The 19,007-nt window shown below is 41.5% G+C and overlaps 1 protein-coding gene across 1 annotated transcript in view; it reads right to left on the bottom strand.

Moving 5' to 3' along the window:
• The window catches only part of LOC135556401 (voltage-dependent R-type calcium channel subunit alpha-1E-like), a 115,208-nt gene that overhangs the window by 57,803 nt on the left and 38,398 nt on the right, over positions 1 to 19,007 (bottom strand). Inside the window, exons 4-8 of the mRNA XM_064989586.1 lie at positions 12,184 to 12,287; positions 11,626 to 11,760; positions 9,943 to 9,954; positions 7,530 to 7,534; positions 1,258 to 1,446 (exon numbers count right to left, since the gene is read on the bottom strand). Coding sequence (XP_064845658.1) covers positions 1,258 to 1,446; positions 7,530 to 7,534; positions 9,943 to 9,954; positions 11,626 to 11,760; positions 12,184 to 12,287 — 445 coding nt within the window. The remainder of the gene's footprint in view (positions 1 to 1,257; positions 1,447 to 7,529; positions 7,535 to 9,942; positions 9,955 to 11,625; positions 11,761 to 12,183; positions 12,288 to 19,007) is intronic.

The following is a 19,007-nucleotide window of genomic DNA, read 5'->3' as shown; positions in this document are numbered from 1 at the left end:
CATTAGGAACACCTTGCTACTATTGAGTTGCAACCCGTTTTGCCCTCAGAACAGCCTCAATTTGTCGGGGCATGGACGCTACAAGGTGATGAAATCGTTCCACAGGAATGCTGGCCCATGTTGACTCCAATGATTCCCACAGTTGTGTCAAGTTGGCTGGATGTCCTTTGGGTGGTGGGCCCTTCTTGATACACACGGGAATCGGTTGAGCGTGAAAAACCCAGCAGCGTTAACGTTCTTGACACAAACCAGTGCGCCTTGCACCACCTACCATACCCCATTCAAAGGCACTTATATCTTTTGTCTTGCCCATTCAACCTCTGAATGGCACACATACACAGTCCATGTCTCAATTGTATCAAGGCTTACAAATAATGATTTAACCTGTCACCTCCGCTTCATGTATATTGATTGAAGAGGATTTAACAAATTGCATCAATAAGGGATCATAGCTTTTAACTGGTTTCACTGGGTCAGTCTAGGTCATGGAAAGAGCAGGTGTTCCTAATGTTTTGTACACTCAGGGTACTGTATGTCCCAACACACTTAAAATTACTTCAATGGTATCATCATTTCACTATTGTCCTGACGATAATTCACTGATTATTGTTCTCAGTCTGAATGCATCTAATCTGGCATAAAGAGTGCAACTGATAACTCGAAGAATAGTATCAGCTTAAAATGTCTGCCAGCAACATCCCAGCTCTGCCAAATCATGCCCATGTGTTTAGGATGCAATTGAGTGTGATTAAATAAGGAGGGTCAGTGGGAAGAGGGTAGTAGTGAGGCAGTGGAGGCAGGTGACTGGGAGATTAAGAGTATAATTGACCTGATCTCACTTTGCAGCCCATTCACTGCACTTAATTACCCTACTCTCTTGGCACAGACACACTCCACTCTATATGCTGTGTGTGTATCATTGTGTCATGCTTCATTCATTTGATTCCTCAAGTACAGTGTGTAATCAATTGGGTTCATAAACCCAGAACAGGGAAGCAGCTGTAAAAGGATGTTTGAGTGCGTCCCACAACAAATATCAGACAGTTTTAGTAATGACTGGTAAAAATAGGTGTTTATGGTAAGGAGAGGTACAACAATGTCTGTGTCCCCAATGACGCAAAGGGTTTATTCAATTCAACCAAGCAAAGGCAAAATCAAACCAATGTATCAAAGGATGACATAACCAGGTCAAATAATAGGCCTATTTTCCTCATTCAGAGGACAGGACATGGTTATACAGAAACAGATGTGACTCACGTTGTAGAGCACGGTGGTCCAGCCCTCCATGGTGATGCACTGGAAGACAGTGAGCACAGCAAACAGGATGTTGTCGAACTGGGTGATGCCGTCGTTGGGGCCGATCCAGGTGTCATGGCAGGTGTACTTGTCAGGGCACTTCCTCACCCCACACGGGAACTCTGACTCAGACTTGTCCACCGTCTCATTCTCTGACAGGGGGACAAGAGAGAATGAACTTCCTCAACTGGTTCATAATGACCATATTGAGTCAGAGTCCATTAAATGCTCCACAGGCTAGGGTGGAGATTTAACAAAAGGATGCAAACCAGAAATCCATCTCACTAAATCGTGTTTTTCCAATGAGAGATGGGATGACTTTATAGAAATGTCTCACTTGTGAGAAATGACTCTCATCTACTGGCGATGCATGAATAAGTACCACAATATGATGATTATAGTGTAATGCATGACTCGATCAATGAAGTGAGCAGCAGTAGCAACTCTCTGTGTAAAAGTCTTTTCCTGAAAGATGACGTTATTATTATGCTATTTGACTTGTGCAATGTGTGATTATAATAAATTGTCTCTCTAAAGCTAATAGTCAGGTAACTAAGGCCCCCTTGTACAGTGAGGTCCCCACATAACCTTTATGATGACATCATCTGAAACATTACACTACAGCTACACTATTAGAGCTAGAAACACAAGTGTCACTGAGTCATCATAATGCTTTAGCAAATGTACATTATACTAGGGGCATTGGTAGACACAATGTAAATAACCTAATTTATGTCGTTCTGAATGCTTCTGCTGATCCTACAGCTATTGTATGCAGCAATCATGTGTCTACTGTATACACCAGATTCATGCTGTTAGCACTGAGGCTGTGTGCCCTAGTAGGAAGTACACTGTGGGCAGCTTTCCCTACACTAACATAAATAACATGAGAACAGCTACTTCTGCTAAGCTTCCCAGTAAAGCAACGAAAACCAGCAGGTATCCCAGAAAAGACCTCAAAATAGCCCACATTAACATATGTAGCTTAAGAAACAAGGTTTGTGAAATGAATAACTTGCTAGTAACAGATGACATTCATATTCTGACTATCTTTGAAACTCACTTTGATGATACAGCGGTAGCAATACAAGGTTATAACATTTACAGAAAATAAATGCCAGTAGTGGAGGTGTTGCTGTTCATATTCAGAACCACATTCCTGTAAAGATTAGCAAGGATATCGTGTTAAATACTGTTGAAGTAATATGGTACAGGTTTATCTGTCTCACCTAAATCCCATTATTGTGGGAAGCTGCTATAGACCACCAAGTGCTAACAATCAGTATCTGGATGATATGTGTGAAATACTTGATAATGTATGTGATATCAACAGAGAGGTATATTTTCTGGGTGATTTAAATATTGACTGGCTTTCATCAAGCTGCCCACTCAAGAAAAAGCTTCAAACTCTAACCAGTGCCTGCAACCTGGTTCAGGCTACCAGTCAACCAACCATGGTAGTTACAAACAGCACAGAAATGAAATCATCAACACGTATTGATCACATCTTTACTAATGCTGCAGAAATGTGCCTGTAAGCAGTATCCAGATCCATCGGATGTAGTGATCACAATATAGTAGCCATATCTAGGGCCTAATATAGTGTATAAGAGATAATAGAATATGTTTTGTAGTGATTCCTATGTTGTTGATGTAAAGAATATTTGTTGGTCCGTGGTGTGTAATGAGGAGCAACCAGACGCTACATTGACACATTTATGAAATTGCTTATCCCAGTTACTAATAAGCATGCACCCATTAAGAAAATGACTGTAAAAACTGTTACATCCCTGTGGATTGATGAGGAATTGAAACGTTTTATGATTGAGAGGTATGAGGCAAAAGGAATGGCAAATAAGTCTGGCTGCACAACCGATTGGAAAACGCACTACAAATTGAGAAATCATGTGAATAAACTGAATAAAAAGAAGAAGAAACTACACTATGAAACAAAAATAAATGACATCAAGTAAAATGACACATAGTAAAAAGCTTTTGAGCGCCTTCAATGAAATTTAGGGAATAAAGGCCAAATCAGCTCCCTCATTCATTCAATCAGATGGCTCATTCATTACAAAACCCACTGATATGCAAAGTAATTTAAAGATTTTTTTATTGGCACGATTAGAAAACTTATGCATGACAAGCCAGCAACAAATGCTGAAACTACATATCCAAGTATATCTGACCAAATTATGAAAGACAAGAATTGTAATTTTGAATTCCGTAAAGTGAGTGTGAAAGAGGTGAAAAAAGTATTGTTGTCTATCAGCAATGACAAGCCACCGGGGTCTGGATGGAATTTTACTGAGGATAATTGCGGAAAATATTGCCACACCTATTTTTTTGAAATATTTTTTATTTATTTAACTTGTCAAGTCAGTTAAGAACCAATTCTTATTTACAGTGACGGCCTACCAAAAGGCAAAATGCCTCCTGCGGGGACGGAGGTTGGGGTTAAAAATGTAAAATAAAATATAGGACAAAACACACATCACGACAAGAGAGACACCACAACACTACATAAAAAGAGACCTAAGACAACAACATAGCATGGCAGCAACACATGACAACACAGCATGGTAGCAACACACCATGACAACAACATGGTAGCAACACAAAACATTGCACAAACATTATTGGGCACAGACAACAGCACAAAGGGCAAGAAGGTAGAGACAACAATACATCACGTAAAGCAGCCACAACTGCCAGTAAGAGTGTCCATGATTGAGTATTTGAATAAAGAGATGGGGCTAAAATTGTCCAGTTTGAGTGTTTATTGCAGCTCGTTCCAGTCGCTAGCAACAGCGAACTGAAAAGACGTGCGATCCAGGGATGTGGGTGTTTTGGGGACCATTAACAGAATGTGACTGGCAGAACGGGTGTTGTATGTGGAGGATAAGGGCAGCAGTAGATATCTCAGATAGGGGGGAGTGAGGCCTAAGAGGGTTTTATAAATAAGCATCAACCAGTGGGTCTTGCAACAGGTATACAGAGATGAACCGTTTACAGAGGAGTATAGAGTGCAGTGATGCATCCTATAAGGGCATTGGTGGCAAATCTGATGGCTGAATGGTAAAGAACATCTAGCCGCTCGAGAGGACCCTTACCTGCCGATCTATAAATTACATCTCCGTAATCTAGCAAGGGTCGGATGGCCATCTGAATCAGGGTTAGTTTGGCAGCTGGAGTCAAAGAGGAGTGATTACGATAGAGGAAACCAAGTCTAGATTTAATCTTAGCCTGTAGCTTTGATATGTGCTCAGCAGAGGATTTGCCATATCTTCAATTTAAGCCTACTAGAAAGTGTGTGCCCTCAGGCCTGGGGGAAGCTAAAGTCATTCCACTACTGTCAGGATTCACCTAGAGGTCATGGGGCTGTACAAATGTTTGATGTATTAGAATAATTGATTATGCTTATGTTATATTAGTAGAATGGGAGGGGTTATAAGACTAACCCTCCTTACATTTACAGGGTCCTAACCTACAGATTAACAATATATATATATATATATATATATATTCATTATATACAGTGCCTTGCGAAAGTATTCGGACCCCTTGAACTTTGCGACCTTTTGCCACATTTCAGGCTTCAAACATAAAGATATAAAACTGTATTTTTTTGTGAAGAATCAACAACAAGTGGGACACAATCATGAAGTGGAACGACATTTATTGGATATTTCAAACTTAAAAAAAAAATCAAAAACTGAAGAATTGGGCGTGGAAAATTATTCAGCCCCCTTAAGTTAATACTTTGTAGCGCCACCTTTTGCTGCGATTACAGCTGTAAGACGCTTGGGGTATGTCTCTATCAGTTTTGCACATCGAGAGACTGTAATTTTTTCCCATTCCTCCTTGCAAAACAGCTCGAGCTCAGTGAGGTTGGATGGAGAGCATTTGTGAACAGCAGTTTTCAGTTCTTTTCACAGATTCTCGATTGGATTCAGGTCTGGACTTTGACTTGGCCATTCTAACACCTGGATATGTTTATTTTTGAACCATTCCATTGTAGATTTTGCTTTATGTTTTGGATCATTGTCTTGTTGGAAGACAAATCTCTGTCCCAGTCTCAGGTCTTTTGCAGACTCCATCAGGTTTTCTTCCAGAATGGTCCTGTATTTGGCTCCATCCATCTTCCCATCAATTTTAACCATCTTCCCAGTCCCTGCTGAAGAAAAGCAGGCCCAAACCATCATGCTGCCACCACAATGTTTGACAGTGGGGATGGTGTTCAGGGTGATGAGCTGTGTTGCTTTTACGCCAAACATAACGTTTTGCATTGTTGCCAAAAAGTTCAATTTTGGTTTCATCTGACCAGAGCACCTTCTTCCACATGTTTGGTGTCTCCCAGGTGGCTTGTGGCAAACTTTAAACAACACTTTTTATGGATATCTTTAAGAAATGGCTTTCTTCTTGCCACTCTTCCATAAAGGCCAGATTTGTGCAATATACGACTGATTGTTGTCCTATGGACAGAGTCTCCCACCTCAGCTGTAGATCTCTGCAGTTCATCCAGAGTGATCATGGGCCTCTTGGCTGCATCTCTGATCAGTCTTCTCCTTGTATGAGCTGAAAGTTTAGAGGGACGGCCAGGTCTTGGTAGATTTGCAGTGGTCTGATACTCCTTCCATTTCAATATTATTGCTTGCACAGTGCTCCTTGGGATGTTTAAAGCTTAGGAAATCTTTTTGTATCCAAATCCGGCTTTAAACTTCTTCACAACAGTATCTTGGACCTGCCTGGTGTGTTCCTTGTTCTTCATGATGCTCTCTGCGCTTTTAACGGACCTCTGAGACTATCACAGTGCAGGTGCATTTATACGGAGACTTGATTACACACAGGTGGATTGTATTTATCATCATTAGTCATTTAGGTCAACATTGGATCATTCAGAGATTCTCACTGAACTTCTGGATAGAGTTTGCTGCACTGAAAGTAAAGGGGCTGAATAATTTTGCACGCCCAATTTTTCAGTTTTTGATTTGTTAAAAAAGTTTGAAATATCCAATAAATGTCGTTCCACTTGATGATTGTGTCCCACTTGTTGTCGATTCTTCACAAAAAATACAGTTTTATATCTTTATGTTTGAAGCCTGAAATGTGGCAAAAGGTCGCAAAGTTCAAGGGGGCCGAATACTTTCGCAAGGCACTGTAGTTTTAGAATTGTTCCACAGTTGTTTGCTCTTTCTCTCTCTTATAATGTGTGATTGAGACAGAATTCAGTAGGGGAGTGTGGGAGATAAGAGACTACTCAGACATTTCACAATAAATCAACTTTGGGGAGGGGATATTTATTGCCTAGCTTTTAGATAAACACTGAAACTTTATGTTGTATAGCTATGGATGCAGGGTTATGGTCTGAGGAGTAAAAAGGTAATGACGAAGTCAGTGACATCACTAAGGCGGGACTTCGGTTTAATAAAACAACTTGAGACCTTGTGTTTGATGCAGAACTTACTCAGCAACATTCGTGCTATGTTCCTGTTTGTCAATTTCTGTCTGCAATTGCATTAATAAAGGTTTTTTAATTATTGAATTAAGGATGTTGTCATAACGCTAATTTCACCAATGAGCCAATGATGACTGACAAGGAGGAAAGGAACAAACCTAACACTACCCAAGAATAGTAAAGCCCCCTTTACTGGCTCAAATAGCCGACCAATCAGCCTGTTACCAACCCTTAGTAAAGTTTTGTAAAAAATAGTGTTTAACCAGATACAATGCTATTTTACAACAGACTTTCAGCACGCTTATAGGGAAGGACATTCAACAAGCACAGCACTTACACAAATTACTGATGATTGGCTGGGAGAAATTGTCTGGCCCAGGAGTGTGAAGGTGAACGGAAAGGCAGTGGAGCAACGAACCGCCCTTGCTGTCTCTGCCTGGCCTGTTCCCCTCTCTCCACCGGGATTCTCTGCCTCTAACCCTGTTACAGGGGCTGAGACACTGGCTTACTGGTGCTCTTCCATGCCATCCCTAGGAGGGGTGCTTCACTTGAGTGGGTTGAGTCACTGACGTGATCTTCCTGTCTGGGTTGGCATCCCCCCTTGGGTTGTGCCGTGGAGGAGATATTTGTGGGCTATACTCGGCCTTGTCTCAGGATGGTAAGTTGGTGGTTGAAGATATCCCTCTAGTGGTGTGGGGGCTGTGCTTTGGCAAAGTGGGTGGGGTTATATCCTGCCTTTTTGGCCCTGTCCAGGGGTATCATTGGATGGGGCCACAGTGTCTCCTGACCCCTCCTGTCTCAGTTTCCAGTATTTATGCTGCAGTCGTTCATGTGTCGGGGGGCTAGTCTTATCCGGTGTCCCGTGTGAATTTAAGTATGCTTTCTCTCTCTCGGAGGACCTGAGCCCTAGGACCATGCCTCAGGACTACCTGGCATGATGACTCCTTGCTTTCCCCAGTCCACCTGGCCGTGCTGCTGCTCTAGTTTCAGCTGTTCTGCCTGTGGCTATGGAACCCTGACCTGTTCACCAGACGTGCTACCTGTCCCAGATCTGCTGTTTTCAACTCTCTAGAGACACCAGGAGCGGTAGAGATACTCTCAATGATCGGCTATGAAAAGCCAACTGACATTTACTCCTGAGGTGCTGACCTGTTGCACCCACAACAACTACTGTGATTATTATAATTTGACCATGCTGGTCATTTATGAACATTTGAACATCTTGGCCATGTTCTGTTATAATCTCCACCCGGCACAGCCAGAAGAGGAATGGCCACCCCTCATAGCCTGGTTCCTCTCTAGGTTTCTTCCTAGGTTTTGGCCTTTCTAGGGAGTTTTTCCTAGCCACTGTGCTTCTACACCTGCATTGCTTGCTGTCTGGGGTTTTAGGCTGGTTTTCTGTACAGCACTTTGAGCTATCAGTTGATGTAAGAAGGGCTTTATAAATAAATTTGATTTGATTTGATGATAACACACGCACTATACACACACGCACACGTGGATCTTGTGTTGTAGATACGTGGTAGTGGAGTATGGGCCTGAGGGCTCACACTTAGTGTGTTGTGAATTCTGTAATCAATGTATTGTAATATTTTTAACATTGTATAACTGCCTTCATTTTGCCGGACCACAGGAAGAGTAGCTGCTGCCTTGGCAACAGTTAATGGGGATTCATAATAAATACAAAATACAAATACAAATCCTCCACCCTGGACTTCCTAACCGTGTGTTAGTGTGTGGATGACAACATAAGCTCTTTCACCTATTCCATCAATTCACTTCATATTGCTGTGTGTCTGTCTGTCTGTCTGTCTGTCTGTCTGGCTGGCTGGCTGGCTGGCTGGCTGGCTGTTTGTCTGTTGTGTGGTAATAAATGTGTGTTTTGTACATCTGTCTCCTATTGGTCATTCACCTTTCTAACCCAAAGGCCCAGGCCGATTGTACCTATATCTAAACTGGCACCGCTAGCGGAGTCCATCGCTAGTTGGTGGCACTCTTTTTGAGATACAGTTAGATACTGTATTAAATCTAATATCTTTGAAATGCAGTAAAGGAATACTAGAATGCATTATATAACTCTTTAATTTAGCAATCCACTGAAACAGTCTGTCAACATCAGAGGACATTTTGTGATCAAGTCAAGCCATGAGTGATATTGAACATAAGATGAATTTATGTATTTATCAGTTGAGGACAATCTGTTTGAAAATGTCATTTGAGAGGACAGCTAATTTCATTATCTTCTCTATCTGTGACAACTCAATGCCTATCATGTGAAAAACTGAAGGAAAATATCCCACAGTAAGCTTGTTATAAGACCACACTACCTGAATAACAAATTTTGTTCAGGCGTTAAACCTTTATGTAGATCTTTGTAAATAGAACTGTGTAACACACTTAACTATAACATGATCCATGCAGCGAGGCAATAACATCTATGACTTTATAATTCGTCTAGGTATTGAGCTGCTATATTGTGGGGTTTAATTACATAGGCAGGCATTGTGGCTGTGATTAAACTTACAGGTGCAGCCAAGCATGGTATTGTGTGTTTCAGGTCTGTTGCGTAACACAGTTGGGTTGATCCAAGAAAAGAGTGCCTTTTGCGTATTTTAAGTAGAAATTGTGCACCAATATTGAATTTTAAAAGTCTGTTATATTAATTGAACTGTCCCATTCTGACCTTAGTTCTTTTGTTATGTCTTTGTATTAGTGTGGTCAGGGCGTGAGTTGGGTGGGTTGTCTATGTTCTTTTTTCTATGATTTGGGATTTCTGTGTTTGGCCTGGTATGGTTCTCAAATAGAGGCAGCTGTCAATCGTTGTCCCTGATTGAGAACCATACTTAGGTAGCCTGGTTTCACTTTTGAGTTGTGGGTGCTTGTTTTCTGTGTTTGTGCCACACGGGACTGTTTCGTTTGTTTCAGTATTTCACGTTATTATTTTGTAGTTTAGTGTTCTTGTTAATAAAGTAACGTTATGGACACTTCCACTCTGCAAATTTGTCTGATCTCTCTTACTCCTCATCCGAAGAAGAGGACGAGCGTTACATGAACTGCCCTTTAATATAGATCACATGGAGAATTCAATAAATCCCTTTTTTATGAATAAAGGCTTGTTAAAGTGCAAAATTGTCCCTCTGTCAACCCTGTGCCACTTCTAGGAATATTTTAACCCACTTAAGTTCCACCATCATTAAAGCCTTAGCTATTTTGTTGCATAGAGAAAGTAATTTCTGAAGATTATTATTTATGTCACGCCTTGGTCTTAGTATTGTGTGTTTTAGTTTATTAGTTAGTCTGACCAGGGTGTGACATGGGGTTATGTATTGTTTTTTCGTATTGGGGTTTGTAGTGTTTGGGATTGTAGTTGATTAGGGGTGTGTGTGTGTTATATAGGTTGGCTGCCTGAGGCGGTTCTCAATCAGAGTCAGGTGCTTCTCGTTGTCGCTGATTGGGAACCGTATTTAGGTAGCCTGTATTTCGCTTTGCATTTCGTGGGTGATTGTTCCTGTCTCTGTGTTAGTTTCACCAGTCAGGCTGTATTAGGTTTCGTTCTGTTTGTTGTTTTCTTTGTATTTATTAGTTATTCGTGTTAGTTCGTTCGTTTTGTCTTCACTTAATAAACATGAGTAACTTACACGCTGCATTTCGGTCCGACTCTCCTTCAACAACAAAAGAACGCCGTTACAATTTATTTCATATGATTAGTGATTCATTTACATATGTCCCTCATTTTAAAGTCAACCCTGTTATGTGAACTTAATTATATTTTTAATATCGTGACTGTATTCCTTAAAAAATTTTTTTCGAAAGAAACATTGAACATCTACTAGTCAAATCATAGAGTTAAAGCAGATGAACTGGTTCTACTCTTTCTGGCCATTTTCTGGTGTTTTGTGGTGGAAAACGGAGTGGGTCGAGCACAACACGTCAACCCTGTTACCCATAGACAGGCTAGAAATGTTTTAACAATTTCATATTTTGTTGTGAAGCTTGCATTCAATTGCCACTCCCTGTTGCGTACTACAAGCGTCCATTCCCCCTGTCATAAGGGGATTTCTGGCTGATTTAAGAAGAAATCGTCAACCCTGTTACAGTCAACACTGTTACAGTCAACACTGTTACTTTATTTGTCACTTAATAGGCAATTACTAAAGTCATTTTTATATTTACCCTCTTGAGATGGGGAAAACAAGTTTTTTTACGAAGTTGAACATGTGCTCTCCATGACAGAATGTTTATGACAGAAGTTACACTTCCCAAAACAAGGCACCGATTTGGTGGAACGACCCAGCTATTATCAGCCGGACCAGCATTCAGGCCACTGGGCGGCGGGTGGGAGGAGACAGTGAACCATTACAGGACTTTTCTATAGCCTATCATTACAGCTGAGGGAAGCCTCGCAGAAAATAATCATCTGCTCATTGTATAGACGCAGTATAAGCCTGCTGAGAAATTATCAGCTTGAAGAATGTTTATGATGATGTACCCGAAATGTTTACATATAAGAGTTAATGATCACCTCAGCACGATATTAATGTAGGTGTTAAAAAGATTAATTGAAGCTAGGCGTTTAATTATGCAAGCATAGGCTATATGCAAAGTAAAGGTATATAAAAACACAACAGATTCAGCCTCATATAAAGTGACACCGACTGCTACAGAAGCATCCCAAATTGATATGCAGAACATTGAGTGCCCTGGATTACTGTAGACGTAAGGGGATCTCGCTAAAGACCACTCTCTGTCTGAGTATGTCCCAAATGGTCCCTATACATTCCCTAGTCAAAATGTGGTGCACTACAAAGGGAATAGGGTGGCCATTTGGGACACATATTCTGTCTTACCTAGGATATTGGGCATGGGCAGACAGGTGCTGTGGAGCTTCCCGCTGTAGAACTCCAGGCCGATGATGGCAAACATGAGAATGGCGAAGAAGAGCAACAGGCCAATCTGGAGCAGCGGCACCATGGCTTTCATGATAGATTTCAGGACTATCTGCAGGCCTGGTCACACACAGAGAGATAGAGAGACAACCGTCATGTGTCGTCAGTGCCAACAATGAGTCACAGCTCCAAACAATTATGGATGGGAAGTGTGGGAACCACTTAGAGCAGATAGTGTCAGCACTCGCACTTAGACAGCACTCTCACTTTGGATAATACAACACTTCCACAAAGACTTGGTTGCCGTCCTCATTTTGGGAGTGGTTTTCAGTTTGACTCAGTTGTGGTCTGCCAACAAAATAACTCATTAGGAATTAACTTTACAGACTCCAAAATGAGGTTGGACAGATGTACTGCAAACGCCAGAAGAAGTAAAGATACCTATGTACTGTACAGAATTCCAAATATATACTGTATATATAGACAGAGCAGATCCATGGACATCCATCCAGTATATATGATCTGGTGGCAGAGGCTACTCACTGGGGATTCCAGAGACCAGTTTGAGGGGTCTGAGCACACGGACGGCCCTCAGGGTCCGCAGGTCCACTGGGATGTTCATGTGAGCTCCCGCTGTGGCCAGAATCCTGCACACACACACACACACACACACACACACACACACACACACACACACACACACACACACACACAATTATTAAATCAGTTATACAGCAGTAATATCCCATTAATATTTCAAAGAGAATGTAATATGTGAAACATTATCTGAGTCTGAATCAGGTATTGCATGATACATTTCTTTGTGTAGATCCAGGACCCATCATGACTGAACCTATCCCATAGTGGGGGGAGGGGGGGGGGGTACTTGTAGAAAAAGTACTTGTAGTATTCATCACATCAGTTTCCCAAATAAACATGACACTTCATCATTACACAGTCTGATTGTCTCTAATTAAACTCAGGCAATGCTGGGCCAATTGTGCACCGCCCTATGGGACTCCCGATCACAGCCAGATGTGATACAGCCTGGATTCGAACCATGGACTGTAGTCTATTTCATTGAGATGTAGTGTCTTAGGATATTAGGCTATTAGCTTCTATAACTTACAAATGTATGAATGAGTAATACTTGAATCTTAAAAACAATGAAATAGCATTGGTCAAGATTCAAGAAACATGATAGACAGATCAATAATTCAGTGAAATGGTCCATTGGTGTAATTCTGCTCCTACTCTGTTTAAAGCTAACACTCGGCAGCTATCCTAGCACTTCATCTCTGGGTCTTATCATCTGAGTCATCTGTCACATGTGTGCAGCTAACCACATTCGTTATATTTTCTCATTTGACTGGAGTACAATGAGACCAGCCATTAAAGATGTGACCCACTCAAAAGGTTCAGGAGCAGCAGGGAGGGGAAGGGGCTTCTAGGGTTCAAGCAACCTGGTTTCACTGGTGCACCAGGCAGCGAATGCAGGAGAAAACAAGTCCTATTTTTGTCTGCATTGCGTAGGAGGAAGGCACTGACAAATTCTATTTAGGAAATGAAGATTGCAGCTAGTACGAGGACGAGAGAGAGACAAGGTTCCTGTCTGTGTAAGTGGGTGTTCCCTCTCTCACATGAGCATACGTTCCCGCTCACATGGGAAAGCATCCCCCCCCCGCATGCTCAGAAAGAAAATTGCCTGTTAGGTGTCTTTCTCTACCCCCTGGATAAATGGTGCAGTCCACAGGCTCTAAGTAAATATCAGCTAGTACCTGGAACAGATGTGAAGCAGCTCATTATAAAATGCAAATGTTATCCTTTCTTTGATGTGCCTCCTAATAGGAGGCAACTTATTGGAGATGCAGTGCAGCAGGTACAATAGACATAAAGGAGGCTGGTGCGTCCTGGCCCCTCCTCTCCTCCTTCATCGCTCCTTCTCTCCTCTACGTTATAGTGGCACTATGCTGTGCACACTTGGGGGGGAGCAGAGCCTCCGTCCACTATTTTCACCTCACCCCCTTTCTCTCTTACACACTTCCAGTGAGATCCACTCCACACCATAATAGGAGATCTAGACAACCCACGGTCACCCCTCCCACTGCTTTTGACCTGGTTCAGTTCTGCCCTTCCCCTCTCTTTGTCCAGATCTGACAGCACGACAGTGTTGCAGATGATGCAGCTGCAGTTGATATGACGTCATAAAACATAGAAATGATCCCTTTTTTCAACCTTTGTTAGGCCTAAATCTCAATTTTGTAATGTCCTGTTAACTGTGTTACACAGACATAATACAGATTATGTTGAATATGGCACAGATCCAATTATGGTCTGAAAAGAAGAGCTACAGCTATATGTTGGTGAGGATTAGCCACGTCTAGGATGTCAGGACACCAGGGTGTCAGCCATTTTAATTAAGACTAAGACTATTACTAAGACTATTAAAATAGCACATCCATACAGAGATGATATTATTCCATCTGGGATGAGCTGAAAAATCATTACCGAATCTGGGCTGCTCTTTAGTTGTTATGGAGATGGGGGGGGGGGGGGGGGGGGGATCTAGGAGCTAAAAATGTCATCCCCATTTAGTCTGCTGATGGACTTCCTGCTCAGGCAGACACCCTTGTGATTTGTGTGAAGCCAGCCAGGAGAGCTGTATTCTAGTCTGGTCTATATTAGTGGTCAGAGAGAGTGGCCACTGGACAGGTGCACATGTAGGCTAGGTATATAAGCTTGATGAGACAAAGTTACAGCCTTCCAGTCCCATTCAACAGAAGGCATTATAAAATAAAGAGCAAATCTATGTGGGTGGTGCACATTTCTACAATTGAGTATTCCATTCAGCAAATACAGTTTACACAACAAAATTCAGAAGCAACAGGGTTAGTTTTTTAAAACCTTGTCAGCCTGGGAGCATAATGCGGCATGTTAAAACCCTGTGAGGAGTAAGGACACTGTGGGAGGCTTTAGAAGGAATGGGGGCTCTTTCTTTGTGCTAGAAAGCAGAGCAGTGTGGGAGTACCTCAGCAACACAAAGCCTGGGTAAGGACAAATCCACTGTCAGTTTCACTGCATGCCAGGGAACATCTACTGTCACTGACTTTACTACATCATGCCAGAAAACAAAAGCTGTTCACTTTGGCACTCAGCTGCAGAATTCACACTCATTACTGATCCTATACTTCTCCGTGTCTGATCATTATCTGCTGGTGTCAACAATGTGACACAACTGTAAATCCATAGACAAGTAACTGCCATAACACTTCACATGACAGTGACATAAAGTACAGATGTAGGATCTTAAAGGGATACTTTGGGATTTTGGCAATGAGGCCCTTTATCTACTTTCCCAGAGTCAGATGAACTTGTGGATACCATTTGTATTTTTCCGTGTGCAGTTTTAAGGAAGTTGCTAACTAGCGCTAGCACAGTTGCTAACTAGCAATAGGGTATAGACTTTCAACGCGGGTTAGCATTAGCATTAGCTTGCAAAACTACCTCTAACTTCCTCCATACTGGACACAGAGACATAAAGATGGTATCCACAAATTAATCTGACTCTGGAGAAGTATTGTACATGATGGACCTCATTGCCAAAATCCCGACATATCCCTTTAATTTGAGCCAGTTTGCTACAGCAGGAAAATAATCCTGCAGCAACATGAAATATGAATTATTATGCAGATTATAATTAATTGTCACGTTGTGTATGTAGGTGGCAGGGTAGTCAAGCGCAGGAGAATTATACTTGGTATAAATGGAGTATTTTAATAACTTAAAACAAACTCCAAAACCAAAGTCCATAGTAAAATAAATGTGGGTACAAAAACCCGTCGCACACCAATCCATAAAACATCAACATAACAATAAACAATCTTTGACAAGGACATGAGGGGAAACAGAGGGCTAAATACACAACAATTGATGAATGGGATTGGAACCAGGTGTGTAAGAGGACCAGACAAAACCAATGGAAAATGATACATATATCAATGACGGCTAGAAGACCGGTGACGTCGAACTGCCGAGCACCGCCCGAACAAGGAGAGGCATCGAAGTCGTGACATTAATAGACATTTTTATAGGGGTTGATACATTTTTTGTAAGGGAAAATCAAGTCTATTTCAAAGTGAAAATGACTAACTTCGGAAGCCTTTTAAACCTGGAATACACTACAAATTATACAATAGCTGCATTTCAGAAAAGTTATCCAGCAACAGGGTGCTCAAATGACGATCCTTCATCTGTAATACATAAGTCATAATGCTATCAATATCATGACATGGTTGACACCTGTCACTAGCATTATGTCAAATGATCGACAGCTGTCATTTCTCGAGGCCAAATCTAGGTTAGGAAGTTATCTAACTGACAACTTTCATCTAGAGGACATGGAGAGTTCAGCTGTATCATTGACGTCTTTGCTTATGATAAATCGCTGTAACTAAGGTCTACCTTTATGCCGTCCCTGTTTCTACAAGACACCCGTTATGTTTGCCCATGATGGTGCGCTGTGTGGAGCATGCTGCTGGGTCCCTTTATAGCCTGAGACAGACACAACAAACCCTGTCTGTCTCAGTCAGTCAGTCAACCTGACCCTGGGCTGTTCTCATGATAACATCCTGCCCACACTAGTCACAAAAACAGCTCTACATCCAAAATACAATACCCTATTTCTGACTCACATGGCAAGACTTTGTGTGCTCGTGGTGACCAGATTTGGTGGTGGGGAATCCAAGACTCTCGAAGACATAGCCAATCACTAATAAGACATATGGACCAGTAACAAATATAGCTAAACATTACTGTACTGTGTACAGTGTATATGTTGGCCACATTCAATAGTGTGTTCAATAGTGTGTGTACTCTACTGTATAGTCTCTCATCAACCCTCATCAACCATGTTCCTTTTACGCTCTGTCTTATCAATCATTCACCAGATCTATTATTCATCTTGGCTGAAGAGCAAACACTTAGCTAATTGTCACACATCCAATTCGGACAGCTGGTGACAGACACCTAAGGACAGTTAGACAACAGAGATGCAAAAGTATTCAGGATTGCACCTCGATTTGACATTAGTAAACTGGAGCTTGCTGATTACTTCCAAACACTGTGCTAAGCCTTGGGCATAGATTCACTGGGGATTTCATAGGAGCTCATTACCAATATTTGCACATTATAAAGGAGAAGTGCATCTAGACATCTTGTAATCTGCTTGCGTTCATATTCATCACTTCATTTTGTGGAAAATATTTGTCTATTCTCAGAATGTAGGTTAACTTTTATAACACAAAATAACATACCATTCAATGTGGTATGTGAATTATATCACTCTGTGTATTTATAGTCAGAAAACACTGACACGTGACAGTTTCTAAGCACCTTAAACAGTTCTGAATCTATCAGGATGAGCTTTTTCTCTCTGGCAGCCATCTGTTGTGAAACACAGTTTATTTACACCAGGATGCCATGATGAAATCATGTTTTCTTAGAAACAAATTGTATTCTCAGGCATCTTACGCCAGAGGTTACCGTATCACTTAGGAGCCTACAACGCTACATTGCACTCCATACTTACACAGCAGGGTGAGGCAATGCACACTCTTCCTCCACTGCTTAACCACCACATGCAAACTTCAAAGGGCCTTTCATTTCATCATCTCTGATGATAAAGACTTCTTCACATCTCTCTGTATCATAAGGAACCTACGACCCTGCCATCACCCCTGGACCAGAGCTAATGCATAATACAACTGCAGGGATAACACCATGTCACTTTTTTTAATGAACCTTTATTAAACTAGCAAAGTCAGTTAAGGACAAATTCTTATTTACAATGATGGCCTACTGGGGAACAGTGGGTTAACTGCCTTGTTCAAGGGCAGAACGACAGATTTTTACCTTGTCAGCTCAGGGATTCAATCCAGGAACCTTCCAGTTACTGGCCCAACGCTCTAACCAATAGGCTACCTGCTGCTGCTAAATGAAAACCTTTTATTGCATGGGGTCTCAGGCTCTGACTGACCCAGCATGTGGGAACTTGATCTACACCCAGGGATGCCAGCCCTTTCAGAAAGTCCAGGAGTGGGCAGCTATCAAAGGACATGATGATGTGTGTGTAGCAGCAGTGAGCCACCTCCATGTGCCTAGGCACATTTGATCTCAGTGTCCCCCAAACACAGCTCATCTATCTACAGTACTCCCCTTTACACCCTGGATATCAATTTGTTCACTTTAGGTGCTTGTCACAGATACTACAGCCAATAATGAAAAATGTTTAGCTCCGTATAAACTTCAAAGGAGTTAGAGAAGGCATCCTGCAGAAGTGAAAAGGCAATTTCACCACAATGGGCCATTTGATGCTCCCTGCGGGTACATTTCAGTAAATACCTTTTGTCCCAGTGAAACACAGTGGCTCCAAAACAATGACAACAGCACACATTCATACAAGAAATGGGAGAACAGGGAGTTACCTTAAAATTGCTTTTCCACAAACAAACACCACAGGGAATCAAATGACAGAGAGATAATTTGGGATGCTATAGATGTTAATTATCCTTGGCAGATACCATCTGTCTTTGTTTGTCTGATTAAGAGGTAAATTGAAGACAAACCATAGATATAGACAATATTGTATGCTCCAAAAAAATTGGAAATTATATTATTTTATACTAATGCAATTGCTCAGAGAAAAAATATTTGGTTTAACCCATAAGAGTCTAAGTAATGTCTAAGCCGGGAGAGGGGAGGAAGGGGGTTCTACTAATAACAGAATCACTACATGGAACAACAGATAGCCCACCCAATAAAATCTAAAGGAAGTTTGCATGCCAGCCTTCCCCTTTTGAGCAAACTGTATAAATGATGGGTTAAGAAAAAGCACATCAGACCAGAAACACGTGAAGCTGCAGCTGCACGTTTAAGGTGGTTTGAACTTTGAATCTCAAAATGAGGTAGAGATGTTAAACTCACCAACCGGACAATCACTGGTACGCTGATTAGCTGTCCGAAGTAAAGTATCTTCGAAAGCAAATTTAAACCATCTGGCTAGCCTATCTTCAAAGAAGCATCTTCAAGAGTAAATGGAAGGAAAGTCAACTCTGTAGTTCATGACTGTACGACAAGTCACCTGATACTCCTAATCTTACCTCATTTGCACAGACTGTATATAGATTTTTTCTATTGTGTTATTGACTGTATGTTTGTTTATTCCATGTGTAACTCTGTGTTGTTGTTTGTGTCGCACTGTATGCTTTATCTTGGCCAGGTCGCAGTTGTAAATGAGAACTTGTTCTCAACTGGTCTACCTGGTTAAATAAAAAAATTATCAATAGATATTCGGGAAAACTACAGAGAAG

The sequence above is a fragment of the Oncorhynchus masou genome, chromosome 15 (assembly GCF_036934945.1).
Source record: "Oncorhynchus masou masou isolate Uvic2021 chromosome 15, UVic_Omas_1.1, whole genome shotgun sequence".
Classification (NCBI taxonomy): domain Eukaryota; kingdom Metazoa; phylum Chordata; class Actinopteri; order Salmoniformes; family Salmonidae; genus Oncorhynchus; species Oncorhynchus masou.
This window is presented reverse-complemented; position numbering and strand designations above follow the sequence as displayed.